The sequence below is a fragment of the Melospiza georgiana genome, chromosome 1, assembly GCF_028018845.1.
Source record: "Melospiza georgiana isolate bMelGeo1 chromosome 1, bMelGeo1.pri, whole genome shotgun sequence".
In the NCBI taxonomy this organism is placed as follows: domain Eukaryota; kingdom Metazoa; phylum Chordata; class Aves; order Passeriformes; family Passerellidae; genus Melospiza; species Melospiza georgiana.
In genome coordinates, this window is record NC_080430.1 from 146102874 (window position 1) to 146114484 (window position 11611).

The 11611-nt window shown below is 36.3% G+C and overlaps 1 protein-coding gene across 7 annotated transcripts in view; it reads left to right on the forward strand.

Annotated features, from left to right (window-relative positions):
- EFR3A (EFR3 homolog A) overlaps positions 1–9840 on the forward strand; it is a 74959-nt gene extending 65119 nt beyond the window's left edge. For 5 of the 7 annotated variants that reach the window (XM_058023509.1, XM_058023520.1, XM_058023528.1 and 2 more), the window contains 5 exons: positions 439–527; positions 3836–3884; positions 4822–4925; positions 5535–5584; positions 8636–9840. In XM_058023509.1, coding sequence (XP_057879492.1) covers positions 439–527; positions 3836–3884; positions 4822–4925; positions 5535–5584; positions 8636–8753 — 410 coding nt within the window. In that variant the 3' untranslated portion in view covers positions 8754–9840. Of the gene's footprint in view, positions 1–438; positions 528–3835; positions 3885–4821; positions 4926–5534; positions 5585–6796 lie in introns of all 7 variants that reach the window. The other 2 variants (XM_058023501.1, XM_058023493.1) reach the window with 2 other exon arrangements.
- Positions 9841–11611: the final 1771 nt, after the last annotated feature.

Here is an 11611-nt window from a genome sequence, read left to right on the forward strand (position 1 = left end):
TCAATGAATCATATTCCATAAGCCCTTTTCTGTTTCAGAATACCTTAAAATTAAGACATTAATATTTCAGTTTCACAATAAAAAAAAAAAAAGGTCAGGCTTTTGTAAAGGATTTTACAGCTGTGTATCATCATGTGCTCTGTTATTATTATGCATTTGAATAAGACATCAGTTTTTTAAATTCTGGACTTTCAAGGGAAAGTTGAAAAGACCTGTAATGAGAGGAGGGAGGGACTATGAAAAGGTTATTTTTCTTCATATTTAGTAATTTAGAGCAGTAACTCTAAATGTATCATTTTTCACAGTTCAAATGATAAAATAGATGATCTTGAGTTAAACAGGCATATGGAAATAAATCTGCATCTGATGGGTAGAAATTTGACTGAACATGTTTTAAGAGTGTTATGCAAAAAGTGAGATAATTTCTTCTTATGCTAGATGAGGACAGACTCTCCAGGAGGAAGAGTATTGTGGACACAGTGTCTCTTCAGGTGGATATTCTGTCTGGCTGTGGCGTAGAGGATAAGGTATGAAAATCACAGATTATTTCAAAGCAGCATCCTCAGTGCAGGGAAGGGGAATATAATTGAAGTATTCCCAAGAAGTCAAATATCTGATAATTCTAGCAATGTTAAATATTTTGGGGGATTTGTTTTTTTAAGTTGTGAATTTGCAGAAATGTGTTGTCAAAGACACTCTTATTGTATAAATAAATAAAAATTAAACATGAAAATAAAGATCTTATTGTTTAAAAGGTTCAAGTATTTGTCACAATTTTTACAGATTATGGCGTAGCAATACGTTTATTTACATGCTGAACAACTGACATTTTATGAGTAGATATTCTAAAATGTTTTCTTTGCCTTTTGAGGGATACAATAAATTTCAGCATCTGTACCCCTGTATCATTTGAAGTATTTGAGAGACTTGTTCAGCAGCCTGGGGCTGTGAGATACAAGCCTAGAGAAACAGAAGCCTGGTGGAGACCTGCAGTCTCTGAGTGGGACAGGTGAGGACTGGGCAGGCTGTGTGCACCAGTGTCACTGTTCCTCTCCAGAGGAGTTTGACATTCAGCACAGGAAGGATAAAGTAGCAACAAAAACTTCATATGTAGGGTACAGGAGCTGATATTAATTATCCCTTAGGAAGACCATATTATAATTAAAATTGTCCCACATCGTTTGACACTTCATTTGAAATATTTCTTAAAATAAATTTCTACTTCTACTGGATATTTTTCAAGGTTCTGCTGATTTTTATTAAGTAGATATCTACTGCAGTGGAGATGAGCTGTTGAAATGGAGGTGTTTGTACCTCAGATGAGGTACAGATGGTTCCTACTTTAGACATCTTCAAGCACAACCTGCCTGGAGACACAAAGCAAAATGTGTGGACTGAATCAACCTGAGTGTTAGTTAAAAATTCTAAGCTATAGCAAAGGAGCAAGCTTTACTTTAGACAGAAGTGATATGTTTTGCATTATTATTGTTATTATTACTGTTATTACTATTATTATTCCTTTCTGCTTTGTGCTCAGTATACCTCAGATGATCTTTTGTGTTTACTTCTTGCTTTTGTGCTTTAGCAAGGATACAGATAAAAGTAGAAAGAATAAAAAGGTGTTTGAAAAATGAGACAATCAGATCTCTAACTTTTTGAAGCTAGTAAGTGCTCCTCACAGGACTGAGGCTGTTTGACATAAGTATTCTTTTTTAAAATCACTCATTAAATGTGTTTATGTGTGATTGAACAACTCCCTTGTAAGTAGAATTAAATGAAAGAAGTTTCCATTTCAGATTTCAAGTTATGCTGATGTTATGTCAAGCACTGATACATAGACAATTTTGAAGTGGATGTAGTGGTTGTAGATAAAATCTTTTTATGGATTCTCAGCTTAATGTGATCTTAATGTAGTCCAGTGTCTTAGATAGTGAATTCCTTTTTATCTCTTAAAAATGTGAATTTTATTAATCAGGAACACACGAAGCAAAGTATTCCTCCTTTACTTGCTTTATGAGCTTTGTTTACAAGGCAGTGGATAAAACAGACTTTTCCAGTTAGCTGACTGCACCTTCATATCTGTATATGAAATCTGGTTTTCTTGCTATGTAGATTAGTTCAGTATAGCAATCCATAACCATTAGCAGAACTCAATTGAAAAAAAAAAAACAAGTATAAATCTTTATGATTGAGAGGATTACCTACTTCATTAATGGAAGTTTTAAGACATAATGATGTATGATATCATTTCTGCACTGAGATAGAAGACTTTTTATCCATAAAATAGCTGTTACTGTATACAATGCAAATGCAGTTCTTCTGTCAGGAGACTCAAAGTTTTTTTGTGGTGCCGTTTGTTAGTGAATCTTGTTCAGGAAGGTGAGTTATTCCATAGTTATCTCCATTCATAAGGTGAAAGCACTTGTAAATGCAGGTTGTGCTTCTGCAGTATTAATTAACCAAGTATAATTCTGGGTAATATCAGCAACTAATGTGGAGGTTAACTAGCACTATGAAAGGCAGCCATAAACAGCTAACATTTACCAAATGTGAGTTGTATAAAAGATGATTTCAGAACCTGAATACTCTGGATCTGTAGCCATATCCACAAATATTTGACAAAAAATTATTTATTTTTATTAATTTTTATTTATTTAGTGGTAGAGAATACATGCTTATTAATTAAAACCTGTTAGAATAATATAATTTACAGCTGCAGCTCATGAAATAACTCATGTAAAAAGGAAACAGCTACTTCCTTTTCCCTTAACAGCAGTTCAAGCCAATAAATTAAAAAATTGAAAGAACTATAATCTTCCTAATGGAATAAATGAACTTTTTGCTGCCTTACCCCTTATCTTAAATCATAATTGACCATTCTAAAGAGTTAGTGTTTATCAGGAAGAATAAAATTGCTGCCTGTTCACATGTTGGAAGGATTGAAGTGGGGTAATTCAAGCCAAGAAACCATGTTATGTTCAGGTGAAGACTCTTCTGCCATCTAAACATTCTCCCCTAATGCCAAGAGGGTGGCTTCCCTATAAATATATTTACTGGTATAGAAACTAGGTCTATAACAAATTGAAACACTTCAGTAGTTTTGCATCCTCAAGCAATTCCTGGTGAAGTGCATCTGCAGCAGCAAATGGATATTCCTGTCAGTAGATGAACAGATTCTCAGTGCATCAGACATAGCTCATTATGAAGGGCCCTTTAACTCCAGTGTTTATGGTGTAAGCACCAAATGATTTGCATCCATCGTGGTACCAAGTTAGCCTAAAGCAGGAACCATTCTCCACTCTGCACTCCACTGTCAGCTCCCATTTTACATGACATTCTGGTAGCTGAGTTGGGCCAATTGAATCTGCTTTCCTAGAGGAACCCCTTTGGGGGTTCTCTCCCAAATTTGCCCTGAACCAAGACAACACTCAGCGAGCCTCAGGAAGCAGTTGATGTTATTGGCAACAGCTGCCTAAGAACCAGTACTGAGATTTTACAGTATAGAAACACTACAGCTTATTCCTGACCTAAAGGACTCCTCTGCCTAAATCCAAATCCATTTATAAAGGATGTTGCCATAGAGCATCTTGAGTACAATTTGGAAAGTTTTCCATTATCTCAATTGATAAAAATCTCCCCACTAACTGCAGGGGCCTAAAAATGTGAATTAGTGATCTGTTGCCTGTCACAGAAAGTCCAAATGAAGTTATTGGAGACTTGTAAGGCAGTAAAGTTCTGGCTGTTTTTGCCTTCTGTGTTTTATTATATTCCTCATTTTTTAGAAGCTTATATGTTATATGTGATGATTAAGGAGTTTTGTTTTCTATGTGTTTAGGTTGATAATACTGAAGAAATCACCTTTGAAGCTTTGAAGAAAGCCATTGGTAAGATTTGTTACAGTTGTGTTTGTGCAGCATAGTTCACATTTACTATGGAATTGCTGAAGAAAAGGGAGAGGCTAGAATAACATAAAATATTACTTTTTTTTTTCTTTTCACCTAAAAAATTTATTAAGAACCCCAGTTACTTATTTCTGAATCTCTGAAATGATACCTTGATAATGTTAGTGAATTCATTTTCTGAAGTTAATGGGGCTGAATGAAAAGCATCTGGAAATGTCTGTCATCTATTACATTTGCAGTACAAAGCTATAAATGTGAGATATTCAAGTTACATTGAGTGATTACTTATGAGGTAACTTGAGTATTTTTTTTGTATTAATATTTTTGGGTCTTCAATGCATTCAAAAACTAGGTTGTAAATAACACATTGTGGATTTTAAAGTACTAAGATTTTTTAAAATAATATTTTTCTGACAAGTGACATGGCTGTGCGAACACAGAATTATCCAAATTCCTTATTTCATATCACTATAAGTAATTGCTAATTAATGCTTTTCAGTCTACCAAAATCCTGTTTAAAATCTGGATTAAACATTGATGTTAAGAACAGTATACACATTCTGAACAGTAAGAAAAGTCTGGCCACCTGTCAGCATGATACTGGGAGATTCTTGTTTCCTTTTGAATCTGAACCTGTGTGCAGTAAGTGAGAAGTGCAGGCAATAAAGCAAAAGAGAGCCTGGATGTTACTTTTAATTAAAGACTTAGTAAGAAAGGGGAAAAATTTGGTCCTCAAACCATCTTCCTGAAACTTTATCTGTGTTTTGCTTTAGGAGCAATGCCAGATGACTGATCACTTGAGAATGGTTGCACTTCATGCACAATCCTTATTCACTTCTGAAGTGCACATTTGATATTTCTTGTACTTCAAAGGCAAAGATTGCATTTGTCTTTAATTTTTTTTCATTATTCTTTTAAGATAACAATGGACTTGAAGAACAGGAAAAGGAAAAAAGGCGTCTCGTGATTGAGAAGTTCCAAAAAGCACCGTTTGAAGAAATTGCAGCTCAGTGTGAAACCAAAGTGAGTTTCTACAAAATGTTAGCACTGAGGATATCAGTGTAGGCATTAGTGGGCATGTGCTGACTGAAGGTGATTTGAGTTGTTGTGTCACTGCTGCTGTTACTTGTTTAGAAGTTCAGTTCTTTGTTTTTTCTCCAGTGCTATCTGGTGGAAGATTCCAGTAATTTGTAGTGTGTTTGTGTTTGTTCCTAGACCGTTTGGAACATAATGGGTAATTTGTTCATTCTTCACCTTAATTCTTCTTCCTTGCTCTCTTTGGAATCCAGGTTCACAGTCCATTCCTGTTTCATTCTGGGATAACTGGAGCAGCATTTAACCCACTATGTATTTTAAATAGCTAAATGTATTTCAGGTTTGTTAAACTCCTGTCTGCCACAGCAGAATTTGCTCTAGAATTCTTAGCACTCCAGGACAGGCTCACCCAATCTCAAATACATCTTTAAGGCTCAGAATCCTTGCAGCAGTGAGAAAGGAAATTAAGAAATGTGGCCTAGATTTACACGTGGCAGTGTGGAACTCACTCACCTGAGTGTGGCCTGGCACACCCATTGTAGCTCAGTTCATTATCTAGCAGTTAATAATCCAATTTTGACTTTTTTTTTCCCCTAGGCAAACTTGCTTCATGATAGACTGGCACAGATACTGGAACTCACCATCCGGTAAGGCTTTATGCAAGAAGAATATCATACCTGAAAAACTATAATTTTTAAAGAATTGTGGCTGTTTTCAGATGGTTATGTCATAGTGTTCTCAAACACATATATTAGGGAGAAAATAATTGCTGTAACTGAATGCTGTGGTTTAGCCCTGATAGGTCCATGTAGCCCTGTGTAGCCACTGGCTTAACCCTCCTCAGCAGGATGAGGAAGAGAATTGGAAGGGTAAAAGAAGAAAAACGATGGGTTGAGATAAGAACAATTTAATAGGTAAAGCAAAAGTCACACATGCTAGCAAAGCAAAATAAGAAATTCATTCACTTCCCATGGGCAGGCAGGTGTTCAGCCATTTCCAGCTAAGCAGGACTCTTTGGGAAGGCAAATGCCATCACTCTGAATGGCCCTTTTTTCCTACTTCTTTCCTTGAAGCTGTTACTGCTGAGCATGGCACCATATGACATGGGGTATCTCATGGGTCAGTTGGGGTCAGCTGTCCCATTTGTGTCCCCCCCCCAACTTCCTGCCCACCTGCAGCCCACACCCTGGCCCAGCAGTGTGAGGAGCAGAAAAGACCTTGACTCTGTGTAAGCTCTGCTCAGCAGTAACACAAACATCTCTGTGTTATCAACACTGTTGCCAGCACAAATCCAAAACACAGCCCTGTACCAACTACTGTAAAAAACAAATCATCCAAGCCAAAACCAGCACCCTGAGAAAGAGTACTTTTTGATTTTCTTACTTCTTTGAATCTTCTTGATAGTGGATAATATCCAGAAACCATGTCACTGTGTCTTACAGTATCTCTGTGTCCATCAGTAGTATTGCAGGATGCTGTTGTTTTCCCAATGCTGCATCTGGTTGAGAAAATAATTAGATATTGACCACCCTGAGCAGTACATGGTGTTATTATAGAGAGTTGTGCACATCATTATGCAGAATAAATAGTATTTATTAGCAGTAAGATGCATTTTGATAGTTCTGTAACATCAGTGAAATGATGCAGACAAGAACATAAAAATCCTCAGGGCATGATAATTTAATTAGAATTTTAGGATGAGGATAAAATGCTGTTGGTATTTTATTATTTTATTATATACTGTTGGTATATATATGGAGGGTAGTTTAATCTTGTTTCTCTCCTGTAAGTGTGTAAATTTATATAAAAGCAATCCATGTAAGTGTAAATTCTGTATATTGGTTGTGCTTCTCACACAGTCCTCCACCCAGCCCCTCAGGAACGATGACCATGACTGCTGGACATCCTCATTACCATTCTGTTCCAGTCTATGAGATGAAGTTTCCAGATCTTTGTGTGTATTAAGTGTCTTCTGAAGTCTGCTGGACATTATTTAGAGTAGAGTACAATAGAAAGAACAAGATGAGTTTTCAAATTTTATTGTTTATTGTATCTAACTTTAATATAATGATGGACATGAGCCAAATACAGATTATTTTAGCCAAATTCATGAAACTGTCTTGAATTGTTTTATTCTGTAATATATTTTGAGTTAGGTTTTTCACAGACCATGTTTCTTCATTTTCATATTTGAGTACATGTAAAAGATTTAAAACTTGTCTTGCCGTATAGGTAAATATTTCAGTTACTCTAGGAATTTGTATTGCTTCAAATTCCTTTAATTTGAGATATTGTAACTGAAAAACCTATTAAAGCCTTTGTTTGGTTTGGTTTTTGGTTTTTTTTTTGGTTGGTTTTTTTTGGTTGGTTGTTTTGTTGTTTGTTTGTTTGTTTTTTTACTCCTCCCCTCCTCAATTCTCTGTCAAACTAGAATGCTTTTGGCTTGCTTCATCTCATTCAATGTAACCAGGGGAGCCCTACCTGAGCTCCCTCTTTTTCCTGCTGTCACAGCTGCTCAACTTGTTTGGTTTGGAATAGATGGAAAAACCAATACCTTACCTGTGTTCAAATACAGTGAATGAATTAATGAGCACTTATTAAGTATATTTTGATGCATCACATAACATGCTTTTTAGATAGCTTCATCCAGTATATGTACTGTGTTTCTTGCTAAAAGTTAAATCTTAAGCTTTGCATAAGAGAGGAGAGATCTCCTCTTGAAGCACGGAATTGTGCAATATATTTCATGTCTTAAGATGTATGGTTTACAGACTGTACTTTTGAAAACACTGTAGTATTTTACTGTCTGCTTTAATATAAATACAGGAGAGATATATTTAGTATAGCAGAAAATAAACTGAGGGCATTTTAAATCATAAATACTAAAACTATATTCTGTGAGACATTTCTCTGTAGTTTATAACAGCTTTTTAGTGATATTTTAGAAATTGAAAGTAAACTCAATGAAACCATTTAAAGATCAAGAATTTATTACATATATTTTCAAGCAAAAGCATTTTTAGAGACGCATCTCTGTGTTTGTTTTTGTTTCATTTCTCAAACCTTTAAGGTAAATTTCATAGGTTTATGTATCTGAGCATATACTATTCAAATGTAAATAAAGTAAAACTGATAAAGTAAATCATGGACATTTGATGATAATTATCAAGGCTATCTTTATGACTCACTAAATCCTGCCAGCAAAAAAAGATAAACAGCATTCATTGATGCCATGAACAGTAAATCTGAAGTCCCTTAATTTATCTGAATCTGACTGGGGCAGTGTAAACATGAAGGAATGCTCTAAAATATCTATAATAAATGTAGACGTTTAATTGAGTGTTTTGGATGAACAGTGAATATGAAGAAAGTAACCTAACTTCAGTTAGGCCTGCTTTGAGCAGGGACTTGGTTTAGATGACTTTCAGAAGTCCCAACCTAAATTAATCTTTGATTGCATAACTCATGATCTGAAGGATTATTAGCCCTGCTAATTTGCTGACTGGAGCATTTGCAAATGCATTGTAAAAAAGATTTTAATTTTTTTTAACAGTACTTCAGTATTGTACTGGACTACATTTAAAGGCCTGATGTGGCACAACATAGGGAAATATCAGCTACTTAAACCTATGAGATGACATGCTGAGTTTCAGAAAGCATTCACAAAGCTCAAAAGGTAATTGAGACCTTCTTTTCAGTTTAACAGTGCAATCACAGCTGTTAGTGGATGACGAAACAACCCCTTATCTACAGCATTCCGTTGTGATTTTTACTGCTGCAGCGTGTCAGCCTGATCAGACCACAGTCTACACATAAATAGGACTCTAGCTTTTAGTTTTCACTTTTTTTTTCCTTTTTTTTTTAAGGTAAGACTAAGAGTTTTTGGCCTGTATAAAGACTGTAATTTTTTAAAAAGTAAATCCAACATAGGGATACAATGTAAAAAACCTACCCACTCTGTCATTTTTTTAAGAATAACACTTGGCACTTTTGTACAAAAAGAAGGAGTCTTAAGTAATACAGAATGTACTTCTGTTTGCACTTGTGCAGTATGGAGACTGTGCTGTAAATACAGGATTGTTTCTGTGATTGAATTCTGTTGCATGAATGCTGCATGTGAAAAAACTAGATTCAGCATTTCATTTTCTGTTCTGTTAATGAAGTATTTTTCCTTTATGGTAATGGTAGGTTTCTGTGTTTCCAATGTTCGGTTTGGGAAATGCAGGTGTTGTGCAGGTGTAGTGCAGGGAGTGAAGAGTTTGTAACACTCTGTGTGTTCACATGGTATTTCATTTCTTCCTTTATGGAAATTCAGGGAGTCTGTAAGTTGAGAATTGGTTCACTGAGTCTGTAAGTTGATAATTGGTTCACTCTGGCCTTTCTAGACACATGGGAGATGGGAGTGACTGTAAAATGTATTGGTTTGGTAGTTACTGTTATATGAGCCAATGAATGAAGCCAAAAGAATTAAGAATGCTGTTTGTTGTACAGTACAAAGCTGCTTTGTTTCACTTCTCTTTAAGTTCTTCAGACAAGCTGCAGAACTTAAAAGCTCCTTATGCAAACTGGCCCTGTGTTATCTGCAACACACTGAGCACTGTCTTAATGGTTATAATTGGTACCCAGTTTAAATGTATTCCAGCTGTTGCTTGGGGTTCTCTTTCCTATTATGTCATCTTGAAAAAAATATAGCTTTTGGTAGTGAGTCACTTTAAGATAAATTCATGGTCATACTAAAAGGTAGAAATAGCCTGTTGTCCAAAACCAGAGTAGGGCTAATTTGTCTGTTGTTCCAATGGTAATATATTCTGTACTGTATGTAATGAACCAGTTTCAATAAATGTAAGAACACACTGTGCAATCTATATTTAAGCAATAAAATAAACCAAAATATAAAAAATAATCTTTTCTAAGGTGTCAGTTAATTTTTATTGCTCACAATTTATATGTCAATTACTAATTTTTTAGCATTTAAAATAGCTCTCAGTTTGCACACGCATTTGTTTTTTACAGATTTTACAGCATTGCATCATTAAACTACTACATTTATTTACTATTAAACCTGCACAGGCTTGAGAGATGGGGCTGTAAGAATCTCATGGGGTTCAGCAAGGCCAAGTGCAGGGTCCTGCTCCTGGGGTCAGGACAATCCCAAGCACAAACACAGACTGGGAGGAAAATGGAGTGAGAGCAGCCCTGGGGAGGACTTGGGGGTGTTGGTGGGTGAGAAGCTCAGCAAGTCCCAGCAATGTGCTCTGGATGCAGCCCAGAAACCAAACGTGTCCTGGGCTGCACTCAGTGCCCCATGGGCAGCAGGGCAGGATAGGGGATTGTCCCCTCTGCTCTGCCCTTGGGACACCCCACCTGAGGTCCTGCATCCCACTCTGGAGCCCCCAAAACAAGAAAGATGTTCACTTCTCCAGAGAAGGCCACAAAGTTGGTCAAGGAGCTGGAGCATCTCTGCTGTGGCGACAGAGTTGGGGCTCTTAATCCTGGAGGAACATGACTTCCCCTGGCTCTGGGGAGACATGATAGCACTTTGTAGTTCCTAAAGGGGATTCAGGAGAGCTGAAGAGGACTTTGGGCAAGGGCATGCAGATAAGACAAGAAAGAATGGCTCCAGATTGAAAGAGTGTGTTTAGATCTAACTTTAGATGTTAGAAGGTTCTTTCCTGTGAGGGAGGTGAGGCACTGGAACAGGCTGCCCACAGGAGCTGTGGCTGCCCCATCCCCTGAAGTGTTCATGGCCAGGTTAGAAGGGGCTTTGAGCAATCTGGTCTAATGAAAGGAGTTGGTGCCCATGGGGCAGGCAAAGAATTCAATGATTAAAAAGTTAAAATATTGAAGTAGGAAATGTTTGTAGATTAGTTGTTAATAAATTAGTTGTCTGCTTTTGGGAAACATATAGGTTTTGGCCAGCTGTGCCCCAAGCCTATGAAAAATATGGTGTAAAGTGACTATGAGAAAGAAAAAAGCTATAATAAATGTTTCTTTTTTATCTGCTTGTCATTTTTAAAATTATTTTAGCAATGATCTCTGATTATGAATAAATGTAGCTAATCACGACTAGATTATTTAAGACTTCACTTTATCATCACAATTCATGTGGTAGTAATTAGGGCACAACTTGAGTGTTAAACTCTTCCTGAAATAGTTACTGGGGAAAAAAGCTCAAAGGAATTAATGACAAATTGCCTGAACAAAAGCATATTTATTTTGTTATTTCTCTTTTACCTGATTGACTAAATGATCCATCCCTATCTCTGCAGTCAGAAAATTCAGCATAGTTGAGTGAATGTTTGCATAACCATGAAGGTAGTCATAATTAGCAGAAAGGAATGGGAGTTTATTTTAAGGTGAGGTGTTCAGAGCAGCAGCACCACTCTTGTCAAGGAGATGAACTGATGTTATTGCAGCTCTGCAGTGCAATTCATTCACCTGCTTACAGGCCAGTTTTCCATATTTCAGCTTATCATTTGTCTCACTTTCTCACTGCAATATTTATTTATAAATTCTGTGAAATGTAAAATAATTTTTCATCCCTATAATAAAAGCTGATAAAAGTTGAAGTGTAATGCAGATCTCATCCTCAGCATAGGACAAAAATGGGCATTTTGCAGTTTTAGCAATTTGCTTCAGTTCTGAGATGTCCTTTTTCTGTACAGCATAAAGGG